The sequence below is a fragment of the Gadus macrocephalus genome, chromosome 22 (assembly GCF_031168955.1).
Source record: "Gadus macrocephalus chromosome 22, ASM3116895v1".
NCBI lineage: Eukaryota > Metazoa > Chordata > Actinopteri > Gadiformes > Gadidae > Gadus > Gadus macrocephalus.
In genome coordinates, this window is record NC_082403.1 from 7,517,586 (window position 1) to 7,536,878 (window position 19,293).

A 19,293-nucleotide genomic window follows, 5' to 3' on the forward strand; every position below is an offset into this window, starting at 1 on the left:
TATGGAGACCAACAATTGGTGCATTTTTGGCAAGCTCCATGCTATTGAAACCTGCTGGCTTATCTTCAATCAAAACAAGAGCCACACATTAAATAGTTCAGCCAACACAATAGACATACCAACGCTGTTTGTCTTGTTTTGTATGTCTTTGTGTGATACGTGTTTTTAAGATGTGTGTGTGTGTGTGTGTGTGTGTGTGTGTGTGTGTGTGTGTGTGTGTGTGTGTGTGTGTGTGTGTGTGTGTGTGTGTGTGTGTGTGTGTGTGTGTGTGTGTGAATCCTAAATGTTATTTCCTGATGATGAGTCAGTCTTTATGCTCGTTAGTTATTATTGCAGTTATTATTTAACTACTGCTTGAGAGCAGGACTATGGGATCCGCTCTGATACAGAGGAATAAAAAGAAAAATAACAAAAGGTGACCCAGCAAACAATGCTGGTTATGACAGCAATAACTCCATAAAAGTCCACCCCACCACAGCAGCATATGGCACGCTCTAGGTCTCCGTGGTAACGGATGCCTCCAACCAGATCTCCAACGTGGAGTGAGGAGTGGTCTCAAGTCCTTTGGATGAGATACTCGATGGACCTTTGGCCTCTCTTCCCGTCTCCTTCAGTCTCTTCTTCGCTCTGCACTAAAGTAACTTCCAAGATGGCAACACACATGATTCTAGACGGCTGCAGGCTCAAAAGGCTGCATCAGTGTGGTGCCAAGGTTGGTCCGGTGACTGGAGTATTCTTTAGGTCCATAAGTGTTTCAGTTTTAAAACAAAAGGCTTTTAAGTATCAGTGATATAAAGTGCGCTTGCTCTGTCTTTTCCTTCCCGAGGGTGCTTCTCTAGCTGTCCATCATGCTCCCCAGTGTTTGGCCTTCGACGGGCCTCTGCCCACAGGCCTTGACTTCTGGGCAATGGCAGCGTTGTGGTGGACTACAGATCTGGAACCAAACCGAGCGAGATGAGGTCAGTACAAGGGGATCGTGATGATGAAACCATTAAAGCACCAAGAACAATGGATTTCAGTACAATCATGTTTTTGATGTTCTCTTACCTTAACGAAGACAGCAGTGAGCCTTTGCTGCTGTTCTTGTTGGTTTTCGTTGGTGCCTTGACAGCCTGAGGCTTCTCTGAGCTGTGGGAGGGGAACAAAAACCAGTGGTAAGAAAAGGCCAACATTTCTTGGAAATCCTTCAAAGATACATGCAGTCAATGTACAAAGTACTGGGTTGACTTGAATTGATCTAGTCTTTTGAGGATTCAGTTTTGTTTTTACTACCATGGCCTCTGTGCTGAAATTTCCACTGTCTCTCAGCAATCTAGAAAGGAATCACCTCGGATAAACTCATATCGCCTAGTGACTAATCACCTTGTGTCAAAACTACCCCGAACACTAACTGATGAACACGAACACGCATTCCTTTTACAAGAAGAAGAAACATTAAAATAGCATGCTGGTATAAACATGTGACTGACACATCTAGGAGCATCCAAGGAATGTGCAGGTTTTTTCAATGTTCACGTACTGCCCTCATAAGCAGGAATAGGTAAGCCCATCTCTGATGGTATCTCCTCCAAAGCGCGCCTTCAAATGATGGCCTCTCTGATTTGTCTGTTTAAACGCAACCGGCTCTTCACGCATGACCGCCGCTGGCCCTGAGACACATGGGCTACACTGTTTCGATTAGCATCTGGATGCTAATCGAGGCTACATACACAGTACAACTAATAAACACTATCTCCCAGGAGGATTAAAGCCGAGGAAGGGCGGGAGATTCTCACCTGTGGTGGCAGAAGCTGGAGCAGGTCGTGTCGGCCCGTCCTTGGGCACACTCACAGCGTGAGGCCGAGCGGCGGCGGCGGCGGGACAGGTGACTGCCAAGGCCGTACGGCACCATTTTACTGGGGAGGAAAAAAAATATTTGTTATACTTTTTTTTCCCCTCTATTTTTTTTAAACGGCGCAATAATTGCAACGTATGTAGGCTACGTCGTGTTGAATTTGTTTAAATCGTATCGGCCTAATAAGGCGTGTGTCAATATAAAACGTCGATATGTAACATTGAATTTGGCTGATTCATAACGTAGGTGTTCCCGAAGGAGGTGGCTGAAGGAGGTTTAGGTTCTCACCTCGGGGTGTTGATCCAGATAATGTCCAGGTGGCAGAAGTAGATGCACTCTTTGTCCAGCCAACTGTTGCACGAGCAGCGCTTTGTCCTGACGCGGGGGGGCGGCGGGGGCGCGCTCTGGGTCGGTGACTGCGAAGGCTCTGATAAGGGGAGTCCGAGACCTGGAGACAAACACAAAAGGGCGCGGAGATTAAAAAGTGCAAAGTAATGTCCGAAGCGTGTGGTCAAAACGTGGCGGGTCATGGCTTGTCAGTGTCCCCAGGAGTGATTGTGAGTACGCAAATCGGTGTGGCTCACTGAAATTGTAATCTCGAGCGATCATCGCAAATAGGGATTCGGAATCTGTGCCAAGTCAAACAAGGACTTGCAAAGCTGGTAAATATTCTGATTATATTGCTTCTTAATCAATGAATGTTCCCAGTGGAAATTAGGTTGGCAGGGCAACATTGTTGATACGTTCAGGGATGTACTGGAATGCTGCAGGTTACACCTACTCCTTTGAGCAGAAGGCTATTTTTAATAAACTAATTATGTATATATATATATATATTTAAACTATTTTAAATTCCGTAAACTGAATTTATAAGGTACATGTTTAACCATGTTAATTAAAAAATCACTGTGTAGCCTAACTATTTCAATGCAGAATCACTTTTATACATTTTATCAAGTAATCTTAATAATCACTAAATACTCCATATTCAGGCTAGTTTTTAGGCACATTGTATTACAACTGCATTTCTTGAAGCCGAAAGTATAGCCTACATTATATTTAAACTACACATAAAATGTATAATACTTTATTTTAGATTTGACATTATATCATATGGACAATGAAGAACCATAATCGAATGCACCAATACAAAATAAACAACCCATGAGAGAAACTCACCGTCTTGCATGAGGACGAAGAACAGCACCAGGGCCAGCACATCCCTGCAGACAGACGAAGTCATCACTCGGGTCATCTTCGTTATCCGCTCTTTTACTAAAGTGCACTTTGCACAAGTTGTCCCGAATGGCCTTATTTAGGTTTTAATCCTCAGGGTTTGTATTAGCGACAGACACCAGTGGATCCCAGCGAGAGAGCGAGAGAGCGAGTCCCAGTTGTGGTGTGGTCAGGCAGTTCTTGTTATACAGAGGCAGCAGGTGCGTTCGGCTTTTGCCTCCCTGCCTCGACCCCAGCTCTATTTAAACACCTCCAATGTCTCCGCCCCTCTGAGCAGTCTGGCCCCGCCCTCAACAGTATCTCCTCACCTCCGTTCCTTTACAAGGCTGTGTGCTGCTGTTTCCCGCTCCCTGCATTCCTCAGTGTGTGTGTGTGTGTGTGTGTGTGTGTGTGTGTGTGTGTGTGTGTGTGTGTGTGTGTGTGGCGCGTCAGGCCAGAGGAAGTGTGTCTGTCTGCAGGAATACGGAGCCGGAGGAATCCCCTGGAGAGACAGTGGATCGGTCCATCCTGGAACCCCAGTTGAGTTTAAAGAGCTCTTATTTTATAGACACATGGATGTGCATGTAGTTATTTCCTATGTTGCACCCCTCACCCCTTCCCTGTAGGAAGGGATCTCTCTGTCTGCACTCCTCAAGTCTTCCTTGATCATTAAAGGGAGTTTTTGCTTGCCCGGGGGGGGGGGGGGCCCTTTCAGTATCTCACTGTGATGAAGGGTTGTTTACATACAGTAACTTGATGCGTGTTGGCTATCATGACACACGCACGTGCGCACACACAAACACACACACACCTAATCTCTTAACAGTGTTCAGACAGACGTAGTGTGCGATATCTTTTGTAAATGGAAATCCTGACCAGCCAGGGGGGCTGGCCTGGACCACCTACACAGTTCACCATAATAACACACACACACACACACACACACACACACACACACACACACACACACACTAATGGAGAGTCTGGGGTGGAATCTTGTGTCCAGGGGTGCGTCCATCAGTCTCTATCAGTTGGGGGAAAGATACAGGGAACAATGGACACATCCACAGGCCCGAACTCACCCAGTGCAAACCATCATACAAGCTGGATATATTAAAAAGGGGAAATTGGGTTTGAGGATCGGTTTCATTGTGTGAAGCTCGGACCCTAACAGCCACCAACACTGAGCCGTCAGGGCCCTGCTCTTTTGAATACAAGATATTAATTAATTATACCTATGCATACATACATTTGCTGACGATAAAGTACAGTGTTATCCCGGGTTCTGCCGTCATCGCTGACAAAACAAACAGATCTGGGGACTCCTACACAGGAAACACTGTGTTGTGAGAGGAAAGAAGAGTGGGGGGAAACTGTCTGGCTGGCTGTGTGGCTGTGTGTGTGTGTGTGTGTGTGTGTGTGTGTGTGTGTGTGGAGGGAAATGGCCAAATGATGTCACCCTGATTGAAATGGCAAGTATTTCTCTGACCCTCATGACAAGGAAAATATTTGTGTGTGTGAAGTTTTGGACCAGTGGCAGGCTTGGGGGAGAGGGGGGGGGGGGGCAGCACAATCACCCTCCATAGCATTTTCAAACAACAATTTAGGGATTTACACGTCACTCATACACTCTAGACTAGACTAAAGGGAACAGCTGGTAGAGGTTAATAAAAGGTATAGTGGCGTTATGAGGAACCCTTGACCGGGAAATGCAGACAAGGACTTTGAAATCAAACAACTTGTCTCAGTGTGGAACTTAACCCAGCGAGATGAAGTCAGTACAAGTGAGCCCTGATGAAACCATTAAGGCACCAAACTAAATGGATCTCCGGAAATTCATGTTTCATGAGTCAGACAGGCGAACACTCATTGACAGATATCTCGTCGTATCCCTTTAAGACGCATCTTGAATATCAATGCCGTCCACCTTTTTTCCCTTTAGGGCTTTTCTGGACAGCGTCAGAAGACCGTGAGGCGACAGCCACGACCGTGAAAAATGTGCCCTTATCCAGTTCCTCTTCCGGATGGCAGAAAGTATGGAGAAGGAATGTGTTTGGATGTGTGTGTTTGGGGGTGTGTGTGTGTGTGTGTGTGTGTGTGTGTGTGTGTGTGTGTGTGTGTGTGTGTGTGTGTGTGTGTGTGTGTGTGTGTGTGTGTGTGTGTGTGTGGAGGCATTCCCTGGTATGCAGACGTAGATACGAGCAGACACAATAACCTAGTGATCTTTGAAACAATGCTTCCTTTACAAAGAAGGAAACGTGTGTTGACCTATGGGATAACATGTGTAGGATATTCCCCCCCCCCCCCCCTGCATCGACTGTTGTTGTAAACCCCATCTCGGAAAACTACACAAAATCAACCCCACAGACTTCATTATATCATACATTTACAACAATATATTTTCCAATAATACATTTGCCAGAACAAGAGAAAAAATATATTGACGTTGGTACAGTACGGATATTCATAGAACCAAGTCCCAAGCACTAACAATCGCTAGGTTAACCCATTCCCCATATACAACAATCTTAGCTAGGATAATGTGCTACACAATGCTAAGTACTATTTTTAAGTGTGAGGATGTACACACATACAATATGTGAGAACATTAAGTGCCTTGAAGAGGTGAGTCTTGAGTAATTTGCGGGAGCTGGTGAGCGACTCTGCGGTCCTGACATTGGCCGGGAGCTCGTTCCACACACTGCCGTGCTAAAACAGAGCAGAGTTGTTACTTTGATGATCGGCTTTTGCTTGCTCCTAGCGATGGCGGTGCCAGACGTCCAGCTGAGGTAGCCGAGCGGAGCGGTTGATGTGGGGTGCGTGTGTCTGATTAACATTTGGAGGTAGTCAGGGGCAGACGTTTGCTGACGTACTTATGACTTTTTCTCAAGAAGTGAGGCATAGGAAATAGTGGCCCTTATGACCTTCAGACTCTGGTTTAATTTCATCACATTCACAAGTGCACACATCTTTTGAGTTGGAGCACTACGCTGAAGGGGAAAAAATAACTTCCAACATCTCAATATTCTAAATCAAAAGGTTTTTTGGTTCTCTTTTACTAAAATGGATGCATATATATAAATAAATTCATCACATAATTATAACCATTTGTTAAGAAATGTAACTGTCACTATAGTTTGTAACAACTGCCCGCCACTATTTAAGAGACAGTATCAACATTTTTCTTTGATGGCAGTTACTACTGGGATAAATTGTGACATGGGTCAAATTGACAGCGTTAAGTGCCCATATATGGAAAGGGGATTCAATTTGCACATGCCCATTGAAGTGTAACTTGACACTATCCCCCACCGTTAGACACCAACCAGTCAGGAATGTGGCAAAACAAATAACTAGAACATGAATAACGCCATAACTGTCCCCTGCGTAGAGGAATGTGTCGCCCTGATTTCCAATCCGTCAAACATTGATAACAGGCAACAGGAAGAGAGGTTTCTAGGCGTTTGGAAGAGACGGATAACGCCCCCCTGCTCCCCGCTCGTCACCCCCGCTCGCTACTACACCCACACCGGTATCTGTTTGGGCTGCCATAGTAACAAACCCATTTCAATCTGCCCACTTCAAAGTCCAACAATTTGTGCCCATAAATGATCATGTTCAAACAATGTGGACATTACCCACTATCTGTGTGCCCACAGCTACAGATGGAGACTTTTTTAGACTGGAATTATCGTATTTTCGAATTAAACAGTCTACGAGGAGGATGCCAAAACACTTAGTATCCACCTGACACGGGTCTGAGCCATGGACCTCTGAGCCCGCTGTCTGGCAGATGACGTAATGTACAAACTAAGTTTCAATAATAGTTGCACAATACTGTCATCTAGCGGTAGCACACGACACAAGTCTTAGGAGGAAACAAAGAAAGCTTTTCTTCTTGAAATCATTTTATGACTTATCACATCGGAAGACACATGTTCTATATATAATTTCCTAGTAAGCAATAGTGTATCTCCACAAAAATAAGAGTATCAATAGACAAGCCCATCTATATTTGGACAGTTTATACACATATGCTCTAATTACCCTGCGTTCACACCAAAAGATGCATTTGCTGCCCGAACGCGTTGCCGCCGAAGTTTTGCGGCGCCGCAAATCAAGTTTTGCGGCGCGGCAAAGGTTTTGCTGCGCCGCAAAAGTTTTGCTGCGCCGCAGTTTTGTTGCGCGGCAAGTTTTGCCCGCGGTGCTTCTGAATTCATTCACAACCATGGCCGACATTACGAGCATTGCATGTCTTTACCTGTTGTGGAAGAGGGTGAGACGTCGGAATGCCCGTCGTTTATGGGTTCATGAGACCATTCGGAGCCGTACAGAGCTCGGTGAATTTCACCGTCTTCTGCAAGACTCCGTTTGGATGACGAACGCTTCCAGCGCTATTTGAGGTTGACTCCGGCCCAGTTTGATGACCTGCTAGCTAGGATCGGTGCTAGGATCTCTCGGTTGGACATTTATACTTATATATATATATATGTATTGGACACTTATAACTGGCCACGGTGGTGTTGAAGATCACCGGGTATGCGGAGACTGCAATTATTATCTTCTCCTCCATTTTAGCGCTTTGATCTGGATCAGGTAGTGAACTCGAGGTCACTCCAAGGGAGTAACACTGATTGGCTGTTACGGCATGTCACTCAGTGGCAACGCCTCAGTGGCAACGCTGTTGAACGCTGATTGGCTGTCATCACGCGTTTGCTGCCGAAAAGTTGAAATATTTCAACTCGAACAGCATTTGACGCGCCGCAAAATACGTGAACGCGCCCGCCGCCCGTGCCCGGCAGCGGGCACGGGCATGCTGCGCTGCAAATCAGATTTTGACGCGCCGCAAATCAAATTTTGCTGCCCGTTTTCTCGGCAGCAAGTGCTGCGGCAGCAAAGCAGCAACGCGTCTCTACATTCACTTTGAATGGGATCGTGCCGCGCGTCAACTTTTTGCATCTTTTGGTGTGAACGCATTATACGACCACAGGGTGGAGCTATTTTTCACATGATACACTAACAAAAAATCCTTAGCCTGCCTCAAGTACCAACATGGCCCCCTGACCGCCTGGTCTCTAATTGGATTGTTTCATTCGCCAGTTTGTGGTGACCTAATCCACTACACTGCAAGGGGATTGAGGTTCACCCCCCCCCCACCCCCCCAACCCCAATAGATTGCATTCAATTGTTATTCTCAAAGGCTGAGACATAAAGGGAAGTACAAATCAATGAAAATGACAGTTTTATTATAAATCTGTAAAAATGAAAAGTTTAATGGCAAACATGAACATGACAATTAGGGTGATTGTATCATTTATAAAAGCAACAACACAAAAAATACACGTGTCTGTAGAAAAAACAGCTACTGCGTATATAAAGCAAGTGTCCTCTTTGACAACGGCTTATGTGTCAGTGCACCCTAGGAGTATATTCATCAAAGATCTTCATTTCATAAAGCGTTTAAAGGAGATGATTAGATCCTGTGCTTTGGAAAAAAAACAGAGACAAACATAAGAACAAATAGATTAGATAAAAACAAATAAAAAAAAAGTTAAATAAAAATAACACAACCACGTAGAATGACACAATCTTTACAGGAATTGCACTTTAAAAATACTGGTCCGTGTGAATAAATATTTGCAGTACCTTTCCATATAACTCTCGCTCGTACAGTACTTTAACACAGCAACTGTATATTATAGCTGTCGAAAAGTGGGCTAACTAGGGCGGAAAAAAGGCCAACACAAAACTGAACTGTCTTATCGTTTCTCCAGCTGCTTCTGTTCAAAGTACAAGATTGCATAATAGCACGTCAATAAATTAACATCAATGACATCAAGAGGATAAAAAAAAGATTTACAAAACATACTGCATATTCAACATAGTGTCTATATATATATATATATATTCATATATATAGATAGATATATAATTCATATAATAACATCATCGCATCATTCCAAAGCTGTACATAAGTGCTCTTTCTCTTCTTCCTCCGACTCAAAGCTGGACAGCCAATGAACGACTGCGTCTCCAGCCTCCATTTCTGTCTCTGTTGCCCCGCCCCTTTTAAAAGGCCCCTCCCCCCTCTCCCGCCTGCATCAGAGCGGCGTCTCGCCAGCGGGCGTCGGCCGCTCTTCCTGCTCGGTCTCTGGGGGGACACGCCTCTTCGCCACGTGTCTCACCCCCCCGCGGGTCAGGGGGCCCGCTTCCGGGTCACGCCACGGCCCCCGGCGGTTTCCTTCCTCCCTGGCCCCGGCCCCCCTCGCACGCCCCTCGCCCGTCGCCGTGCGAGGGGCTCGGGCCCGCCTCCTCTTCTTGCTCCTCCTCCTCCTCCTGCTCCAGCCGCCCTCTCAGCGGGGACGGGCCCCCGGCGCCGGGGCCGCACGCGGGGCGGTACGGAGGGGCCCGTCGAGGCTGGATCATGTGGATCCCCCCGATGGCGATGGTCAGGCCGGGGGGGGCCCCGGCGGCCGGCTGCTGGGAGTGGAGGGGCAGGTGGCTCAGGAGCCCCGGGGGCGAGCGCGGAGGGGGGGGCAGCGGGTCCGGGCGGAGGGTCCGGGCGGCCTGGGGGACGGGGGGACGGGGGGGAGCGGCCAGTGGGAGGACGGGGTTCTGGAACGGAGCCCGCGTCGCCTTCTGTAAATATATCAAGAACACAACATGGTTATGCGTTGTTTATTTCAACAGCTACAAAGTTAGGTTGTTGTTTCCAAGGATCGACACGCAAATAAGGCAACACGTTGTGCTCTAAAACGGTCGTGTTATGCTGTTGATTCTGCTTTCAGGGTTTCACACTTGCTGCAGTCACAACAGGGGCCTCTTTAGGTGTCGAAGCCGTTGTGTATTCCCTTTATTAGAGTCCACTGAGACGTTCCCAGAGGCTACTTTTGGAGTTGCGGTTTCTTGGTTGTTAATGATAGGCCGGGACAACATTTTATCACCACTGCCCAGAAGTAAAACAACACGTTTGCACCTATTTGGGATGTCTCTGGGATTATTTTAAGGTTTTGGAGGGTGGCCTGGATTTGAACAGTTTAAAAGAACATAGTGGCCGTTCTCTCTCCCCTAAAAGGATGTTCCTAAAAAAACCTCAGGTGTTAGCCTATCTATATTTGTTTCCAATGTTGACCCGTTGGGATGTAAATGTGCCACACGCGCTTACTCAAACCCAGAGAGCCGAGCCATCCAGTCATGCAATCGGCGAATGCAAAATTAGATTTAGTAAATTGTATGTTATGTGTACAAAACGAATGAAATAAAATGAAATAAAAACAACAAACACCCTGGTTTGGCAGCAGGCGTGCCCGCCGTTGCGCCGTGTATCCCCTGAGGGCGGCGCTGTAAGTCACCCACCTGTGTGTTGGTTCCAATCCCCGCGGCGGCTCCCAGTCGCGGTGGGGGGGCGGTCGGAGCCGAGCTACCCGCCTTGGGAGCAGAACTCAGGCTGTGAACGCCGCAGGGCAAAGCCCCCCCGACCGGGGACGGGTGGATCTGAAGGCCGGGGGAGGAGCTGGGGGAGACGGCGGGGGCGGGGGCGGGGACGGGGGGCGGGGAATGGGGACGGGGGAGACCGGGCGGTGACCGGGTGCGAGCCAGGGCCCCTGTCGCCGGGGCCACCGTCGCCGGGTGGCGGTCAGGAGACGGGCTGGAGGTCCGCGGCGGGGGGGTCTCGGGCGGCGGGGGGGTCCTCAGGGAGAGCTGCCGACGGGCGAACAGGGCCCGCCTGGAGCCGGCCGAGGGGGTCCGTGGGGGCGACCCGCCGGCCCCGCCTCCGGGCTCTCCCGCGTTCTGATTGGTGGGAGAGGCCGGCGGAGCCCTGCGGCGGCCTTTGACCCCTGCGTCCTCGTGGGGGTCGTCCTCCTCGTTGTTGTTGTTGATGTCGGACGTGCCGCTCTGCTCCTGTGGGGGGGCCGGGGGGAACTCTGCCGGGGGCTCCTCATCGACGTGGTCAAAGGACGCGCCGTCAAAGACGCCTACGGTTTATAGGAGGACAGAAGAAGAAGTCGAGTTGGTCAAAAACACAAAGAGAACAATCTTTTGTTCTTAGTTATTTTTTTGTTTATTTTTTCATTTTAAATGCTTTTATTTGTATTCATGACAGATACAGTGAGAGTCAGACAGGAAGACACTGGAGTGAGATAGGGGAGGACAGCCAGCCAATGCCTGCGGGGCTGGAATCGAACCCGTACCCTAATGGTACGTGCTCTACCCGGGGAGACACCGGGGCGCCCGAACACAATCAGATTTTATGAATACTTTCTCGGAATAATAACTAGGGCGAAAATAGTCGGGTTGTGCATTACTGGATATTACAGCGTTCTTACTGATACAAACAACTGCAAGGGGAATTTAAAGTGGCAGCCTTCAGTATTAACAAAGCTTCATGAACAAAGCTAGAAGAGATAGCAGCAATTAAACGCTACCTCAGTCCTTTGATAGGCAAACATTTCAAACTGAAATTAATGAAACAACAAACAAATGATTGACTATCATAGCGGATTACAATTCAGCCCTGAAAGACCTTCTGTTTTATTCTGAGGTAGTCTCCCATATCGCAATTAAGATTCATATCTAATATATATCATATTCCTTCGCCATCTAATGCAAATAAATCAATTGGGATTTAGGATTAGGGAATTAGGATCAAGAAAATTAAAACGGATGAAATTGACTTTCCATTTGTGTAGTATTTCTATTCAGTTTTAAAGTCGGGTTTCTGTTTCTGTTTCTGTTTGAGTTTTTTCTGTAAACTCAGATTTAGTTTTAACTTCAGTTTAACTGTTGCTTTTCCTATATATTTTGGTGGATTACACTTTCAGTTTCAGTAAACTACAATCCCACTGTCTGAGACACGCACACACACTCAAGAAACAGCAGAAAGACAATAAGACATACAGACAGACAGACAGACAGACAGACAGACAGACAGACAGACAGACAGACAGACAGACAGACAGACAGACAGACAGACAGACAGACAGACAGACATATATATGTAAATATACAGACAGCCATTACACACTCTCACTCTCAACAAAACACGCTACCTTCATCCGTGTGGTGTGGGGGTGGGGCCTCGTTGTAATGCGTCTTCCCGGGAACCTTCGTGTGTTGCGTCAGGTTTCCTGCCGACGACAAACCAACACGCTTGTAAAAACACTGTTCACATGATTGCTCCCACAATGACAGCCAAGAGTCCTCTCTTAGCTGAAAAGATAAATACATAGACGTGATGCATGCATACAGAGACGTGTTCATTGAACTGTACATGTGAAATATACATGTGTTCGTTGCTTTAGAACTGCACTTGGGCGGTCTGTGTGTGAATGTGTGTGTGTGTGTGTGTGTGTGTGTGTGTGTGTGTGTGTGTGTGTGTGTGTGTGTGTGTGTGTGTGTGTGTGTGTGTGTGTGTGTGTGTGTGTGTTTGTTTGTGTGTGTGCATGTGCATGTGTTTGTGTGTGTGTACACACATCGTGTTGGGGCTTCCCCCTCGTGTTCCTCACACTCACCCTGTCCACCGCGATCGTACACTAGGCCAGACTGCTGCCTGGATCTGCGAAAGACAACACAGCAACAACAACCACAGAGTATCAGTATGATTCTTGTCTGTAACCGGCGCTATAATCTATCCCCGCCTTACTCATCATTGTGGGGGGGGGGGGGGGCCGTCGCGATCAATCCCCCTGTAACCAGACCCGGGGCGTCTGCGGGCCGCGTACCACCTGTAACCAGCTCTTAGTGGCTTTGCTACCCCTGTGTGAGTACCCACAGCGCATCGATCTGTTGGGGGCAGCCCGCACTGTTGCCTGGGCGATGTCACCGGGACGGGGAGATGAGTGCACTGTAGAGGGAGGGGACCGGCCATCCCAGGGTTGTGTGTAGGGGTGGGGAGTACACTGCTGCCATGTCTTGTTGTTCCCCCTCCTCCCCCCCCCCCCCCCCCCCCCGGGTGAGAGACTCCGGCTGAGACTCGGGGGAGATGGAGAGCCAGGAGGAAGAGTCGGGGGAGAGACGAGCATGACTCACTCTTTTCGGAGAGCTGTGTCGCGTGTCAACAAAATGACTCAGCCCCCCCCCCCCCCCCCAGACACACACACACACACGACCCACGCAGATGCTACCCCTCTGCCCTTAAATCACGTCCCTCGTTCGTGCTGCTTCTCTTGTTATGGATCGTGAGCTAAAGGCCCCATAGGTCAGACGGTGAAGGCCGAGATCAAAATGATGATCGCTGTCTGAACAAATTCCTAATTCCCTACCCCACACTCTGCTGTCCAAAGCCTCAAGACGTAATCTAGGTTCCGAATTTTGCAATGTTAGCATGTCCCACAACACGATGCAGGATTAAAGCTTATAGATCAGCATGATCGAATGACAGCATCGTTTTGCACCACTTTCCCTCGATGACATAACGTCGGGAGGTGAACTCTATTAGCTTTGTGAACATCCGCTTGTGTGTAGCTCCTCGCGGTGAGGGAAAGGTAAAGCTCATCGCTACGGTACCCAGCGCCTGAATAGATAGGCACTTGGTTGGAGAGCGGGTCACATGACCGGAGGGTTTCCATCATGTGACACTCTGGGACACGCCTCTGAAGTGCTTGTTGATTGTTTTTTTTCCGCTGCGATCGATTCCAGCAATCCATACGTTTGGACTGTTTCCAGCGACAGTTCTATCCCAGGTTTAGACTGTTACTGAAGGCGTAGGACACTCACAACAGTAAAACAAGTGCCGTCTCATGCTTATTTTAGTTCGCTTCGTTCCTGTTTTGCCCGCCATCATTTTCGGTATTCCAAGCGAGGGAATCAACTGGTGTGTTACAACACGTTGGTGTAACACACACTCACACAAGTGCACACACACAAACACTCACACATACAGCACACGGTACTGAATGATAAAAAGGTGTACTTCCTTACCCTTCTCCACAGGTCCATGGCTGGGGTGGGTGTCTATATTTAGCGGCCTGGTTTGGTCCCTCCTCCTCCTCCCTCTCCTCTTCATCTCCTTTATTTGAGCGTCTGTCTTCTGCTGACAAGGCCTCCTCCCTGGTGCTGCTGGCGTGCTCTCTGTCGCATGACAAGCTGCTGCTGACCTGCAGGCAAACAGACGAGGCAAACTCACCCAGTCTCCTCTGGCATGGGCCCAAGGGACACAGGAATGTGTGTGTGTGTGTGTGTGTGTGTGTGTGTGTGTGGGGGGGGGGGGGGGGGGTGGGGGGGGTTCCCATTCAATTTGATGTCCCTTAGAGAAAGTGTATCTTTTGTTTCTCGACGGACTGCGCTACTCAACCGAGGTTTAAAGCATTCGGTGAGCTAGAGTTCGCTTGTCGTTGGATTGAGACGATCGGGACACCGAATGCAACAGAAAGAGTTGAGGTGTCATATCTATGTATAATTGTCAAGTCAATGTTAAAGGTGACGTATTATACCAGCAGGTGTGAGTGTGATGAGCCGTTACAAGCCGCTTTGAAAGACTGCGTCTACCAGCCTACCCAGTGGACTGTAGCAAACGCTGCTCATCCATCGGTCGTAATAGGTGGACACGTGATGCCAGATCGGCTTGTAACGGCCAATCAAACTCACACCTGGTGGTATAATACATCACCTTTAATTTGCATTACCTTGCCTTCTATTTGGAATCCACCCTTCCCTCTGTTTGATGTGCTGCAGTGACCGGCGGGTGATGTGTGTGTCCTTACCTCCGTGGCGACGGGCCTCTGGTGATCCTCCGCCCGGATGGGCTCCACGCTGCTGAGGCCCATTGGGCAGGTGGTGTAGATGGTGGGGCCCAGGCTCTGCTTGCACTGCAGCAGCGACAGAGCCGTCCTGCTGGACATCCCGGGGGGGTTGGGGTTGTAGCTGCCGGTGGACCAGGTGGAGTACACAGAGGGCCTGCTCTCGTCCAGCGCAAACGGGTTGGGCTTCATGTAGTTGAGGTAGCACCAGCTGTTGCTGGTGCCGGACTCCAGACTCAGGCAGGACGCGCCGATCGGTCTGGCGGTTGAACGCGCCCCGGGACGCTGCCGGTTGTCGCCCTCCTCGCTTCGACCTCCCGCGTCGACCAACGCCTTGTCCCTGACGCCCCTCTCCTCCTCCTCCTCCTGCTGCTGCTCCTCCTTCACCCGTTTCTGCTGCTGCTGGGACTCTGGGCTGAACTCGATGCTGTTCGAAGGCGACAGCATCCGCTTGCTGCCGCCCGTGCCCGGCGGCCTCAGCAGGTCCTCGGACCAATCCGAAGCCTCTGGACCCGCGCTGCCGCGGCCACGGGGCGTCGAGGTCGAGGCGCTGGCGATGTACGGGACGATGCTGGTGGGCCGGAGGGGGGACCCCGGGGGGACGGACTGAGACTGGGTGGTGTAGATGGCGCACGCCGGGAGGAAGGTGTCCGCTTGAAGACGCACCGCCACCGACGGGGATTGGAGGGGTCTTAACAATTCGGGGTTTATGGTTATGTTTGGGGGAGAAGGGATGGGAGTCGGAAGGGGGCTTGCTTGGACCCTGTAGTACTCCCTGTTGGTGTGCGAGGGGATCTCGAGCTTCAGCCCCGTGGACATGGGGAGGTAGTGAGCCCGCGCTGCCCCGGAGAGACCCTGTGTTCCCGGGTAGTGCTGGATGCATCGAGGGGGGAGGCCCGGGGGATGTCCCGTCTGGACGGAGGAGCTCCCCTCACCGGCGGGGCCGTCAAACGGAGTGCGATCACCCCTGCCTGTCAGCTGAATATTCTGGCTGAGTTTCCACTGAGAGAAGAGCTCTCGGGCCGGTGTACCCGACACCCTGTCGTCTGATAAAGGAGACGCGACCTCTAAGGCGCCGCGATCCGCAGCCCCCGAGGTCCCGTCGGATGACGATGCGGTGCCACTGACGAGCGCTGAGAGCAGACGGGCGGACGGCGTTGTCACATCACCACCGGCGCCCTTCTCCTCCACCTCCTCCTCCGGATCTCTGACGGCGCTGTGTTTCAGGAGGAGGCACTTCCTCCTCTCCCTCCAGCCCACGGCCGAGCGCTCGGGGGAGAGGCAGCTGTAGTCGAAGGACTTGCTGCGGTTCTCGTACATCAGGGCGCCCTGCTGGGCGTCGTGGGGGGCCTGCTCCGAGGCCGACCGCCTCATCTCCCGGTGCGGGTGCACCCCGGGGACGGTCAGCGTGTGGGAGGCTCTGGACCTCCTCAGTGGCGTGGCAGAGGAGCTCACCTCCAGGTCGAGGCGGCCCGACTCCTCGAAGGACGCCGAGCGGCTGGAGGCGTAGGACGCGCTGCTGTCCTGGCTGGGGCTACGTGGCGGGAGAGAGCCGGAGTCGAAGCTGGACTCCCCCGAGGACTGGGCGAGTTCCGCCAGGCGTAAGCGCTTCTTCTTGGGCGGGAGCTTCTCGATGGGGAGCTGGGCCAGGGTGGGGCTTCTCTGAGGCCACTGGAACTCCTCCTGTTTCTCGGGCTGCTTCGACGCAGGCGTGGTCCTGAAAGACGACTGGGTGTCCATGTTCGAATCTTCCGTCACCAGTATTTTAGGAACCCGGACGTTTTGTGGGTGGACTAGGTTTCGGGGCGTCGGGTCGGTCGGGTGTTGCTTGTGGGGGGGCTTCTGAAGCGCCGTGAGATGGTCCTGACGTGTCGGGGACGTGCTTGGCGGTTCTTTGCGTGTGTTCTCGGCGCACGACGTGTCCTGTTTTTCAAATGAACTCGTGTGTTGGATCACCGAGAGGGTGTGCGGTTTGGGTCTCTGGGTGTCTTCATGAGCACCGGCGCTTTCCTTTCTGCATTGAGGAGGTGCTGAGATCGCATGGGAGGGGGAGGGACACGCGACCGGGGAGGAAGGGTCGTCGGATTCCAGGCTTTCTTCTTTGCGCCTTTTACGCATGGCCTGCGCACCCGGTCGAACCGAGTGGATGATGACCTTGGGGTGGTCCTTTTGGTTAGCGAACGACACGCTGACGTTTCCATAGTTTTGTGCTGAACCAACACCTTGCTTGTGGGGTTTGTAACCTTCCCAGGTTTTGCACTCAGTGCCACATGCCTCAGACTTGTAGGGTTGCAGTCGCGGCGGCGTGTGGTCAGGCACCGTGGTTTTCAAGTTTTCTGGGTGAAATGTGTGAAAACTGCAATGGTCCTCTTTTGGAAGTTCAGCACCAAGTGGTATTTCAACAGCCGGCTGCCGTCGTAGCGTCCCAAAGCGACGGGACGTTTGGAGCTGAGAAGGCGTCCGTTGTTCAAAGGATTGACTTTGGCGAAACCTTGGGGGGCTTTTGCCTGAGGCATCTAAAGAACTCGTGGTGAATGGCATGGACTGACTCCGTAACAGAGGAGCTGGTGTTGTATGAGGAGCCAGTGGGTCTACTTTTTGAGACTGATGCTGAAATCTTTCACATGGAACACCCATAGTAATGGAGCCACTATTTTTATAGCTAGGTCCCTCACTCTTAGGGAGATCCATGATAGGCTCTTTAATATTTACACTTTTTTGGGACTCTGAGCTGGCCTTTCTGGAGAGGGAGAATCTCCTGGGTTTCACACTGTCAATCTTACTAGTGTCCACCACAGCTTCGTTGATGGTAATGAGCTTGGTGATGTGGTCAATGACTTGCTTCTTGGGCACTGTAAACGGGATGTTTTTCTCCTCTTCACCTGACAGCTGCTGGTTTTGCTGACGAGACATCCTCTGCAGGTGTCCCAGACGTCCGTATTTACCCAGGATGATTTCGGCGTAGCTTTTGGCACTTGTGTTTGGGGGGCTGTCCTGGGTCTGCTCCGTGCTCTCAGAGCGGGAGAAGTAGCCCGACTCTGTACTGCCTCTGCTCCCCAAGAGGGAGGACGACAACCGGTCCTCAGACGAGTCCAGGGGGCCGCGTTTCCCCCTGCTGAGACGCATGGCCAGTCTCTTCTTCACCGCAAAAGAGTCGTCCATCCCTCCGGACGAATCTTTAGTCCCGTCGCTTTCGTGGCCCTTGGTGGAGGCTGTGCTGCTCTGGCGTTCCATACCGGCGGCGGATGAGGGACACTGCTTGGCCTCTTCCTCCGACTCCGTCCCCTGCTCCTCCAGAGACCGTGGCTCGGGGAAGGCCAGGCCGGCCTTTACCCGGTGTGTGTGGGACTTGCGGTGCTTGTACAGGTTGCTCTTGGTCTTGAAGGAGAAGCCGCAGGGGGCGCAGGGGTACGGCCGCTCCCCGGTGTGGGAGCGGATGTGCTTCTGCAGGACGCTGGGCTTGGCGCACGCCCGTCCGCAGTAGCTGCAGACGTACTTGCCGGGCCTCGGAGGCTTGCGCTCCCGTTTGAGTTTTGGCGCTCCCTCCGGTGTCTCCTGGTCAGCCGGGACGGAACCGGTGGCAGAGCACACTGGGACTCCCGATGACGGACCGGGAACCCTGGTCACCTTTGATGTTATTTTAGTTGCTGTTGTTGTTTCTGCTGCCGCTACCGCTGTTGCTGCTGTTGTTGTCGTTGTCTTTGTCTTTGTCTTTGTCGTCGTCGTCGTCGCCTCTTCGGCATGGCTACCTTCCGTCATGGCGTCCGACTCGACACTCCGCAGCTGGTGTTTGAGACGCTTGCGCTGAGGATGCGTTCTCCGTGGCTGTTTTGTCGGGCGGGGGGCGACATTGGGCTTCTGAGGGGGCGGAGCCTGTTGCTGCCGGGGCCGCCGCGGGGACGGGGACTTTGGCTGGGAGTATCCCAGAGGAGACTCGGGATGAGACGGATGTCCCTGACCTCCGGGCAGCTCCCCAGTCGTCAGGCCACTATGCGAGCCCTCCATAAAATGGGAGGGCAGCCTCAGGTAGACACGCAATCCGCGTCCGCCTGCGCCGGTCGACAGAGTTCAGGCCGATTCATGAACCGGATGACGTGTGCGGTCGCATTCACTTCGGTCTGGTTTTTGTGTGTATTGCTGGACGGTGGAATGACATCAACAGTCAACAAGGAAAGGGAGGGCGTGGATCAAGGCAACTGTGATTCTTCATGTGTGTGAAAGTCCTTTGGTTCTCTGCCCCGGAGTGTCCCGTCATGTCGCACTCAGCCAATCAGGTCGCCACATCGTCTCCGAGCCTTTTACCCCAACGATGGCATCTGTAAAAAAGAAAGAATATCATGTTAATGGATTCAACTGATTAAAAAAGACGCTAAATTCGCCCACAACCATAGATAACCTCTTGAGCATAAGCAACACAATTCCTTCATTCTGCGTTTTTTCTAATTAGCCATACCGTTCTCATCTGAAAGCCATTGGACAAAATGTGCTCCTAGGGGAACTCCCTTG

At 51.0% G+C, this 19,293-nt stretch overlaps 2 protein-coding genes across 4 annotated transcripts in view; both read right to left on the reverse strand.

Moving 5' to 3' along the window:
- Positions 1 to 159: 159 nt before the first annotated feature.
- On the reverse strand, positions 160 to 3,852 carry edn2 (endothelin 2). Its single transcript, XM_060043714.1, has 5 exons — positions 3,014 to 3,852; positions 2,123 to 2,282; positions 1,776 to 1,895; positions 1,048 to 1,128; positions 160 to 934 (listed from the first exon to the last, which is right to left on the reverse strand). The coding sequence occupies exons 1-5, from the start codon at positions 3,087 to 3,089 to the stop codon at positions 847 to 849; spliced, it is 525 nt and encodes a 174-aa protein (XP_059899697.1). The 5' UTR covers positions 3,090 to 3,852; the 3' UTR covers positions 160 to 846.
- Positions 3,853 to 8,274: 4,422 nt separating this feature from the next.
- Positions 8,275 to 19,293, reverse strand: part of hivep3a (HIVEP zinc finger 3a) — a 20,806-nt gene continuing 9,787 nt past the window's right edge. For 2 of the 3 annotated variants that reach the window (XM_060043689.1, XM_060043690.1), the window contains 6 exons: positions 14,752 to 19,103; positions 13,970 to 14,145; positions 12,562 to 12,605; positions 12,100 to 12,177; positions 10,406 to 11,025; positions 8,275 to 9,688 (listed from right to left, as the gene is read on the reverse strand). In XM_060043689.1, coding sequence (XP_059899672.1) covers positions 9,266 to 9,688; positions 10,406 to 11,025; positions 12,100 to 12,177; positions 12,562 to 12,605; positions 13,970 to 14,145; positions 14,752 to 18,792 — 5,382 coding nt within the window. In that variant the 5' untranslated portion in view covers positions 18,793 to 19,103 and the 3' untranslated portion in view covers positions 8,275 to 9,265. The remainder of the gene's footprint in view (positions 9,689 to 10,405; positions 11,026 to 12,099; positions 12,178 to 12,561; positions 12,606 to 13,969; positions 14,146 to 14,751; positions 19,104 to 19,293) is intronic. The other variant, XM_060043691.1, reaches the window with a different exon arrangement.

Coding starts and splice junctions, on each gene's coding strand:
- edn2 (XM_060043714.1), bottom strand. CDS start 3,089: ATGACCCGAGTGATGACTTCGTCTGTCTGCAGGGATGTGCTGGCCCTG. Junction 2,283..3,013: donor CTTCGTCCTCATGCAAGACG/GTGAGTTTCTCT, acceptor GTTTGTCTCCAG/GTCTCGGACTCCCCTTATCA. Junction 935..1,047: donor TCACTGCTGTCTTCGTTAAG/GTAAGAGAACAT, acceptor GTTTGGTTCCAG/ATCTGTAGTCCACCACAACG.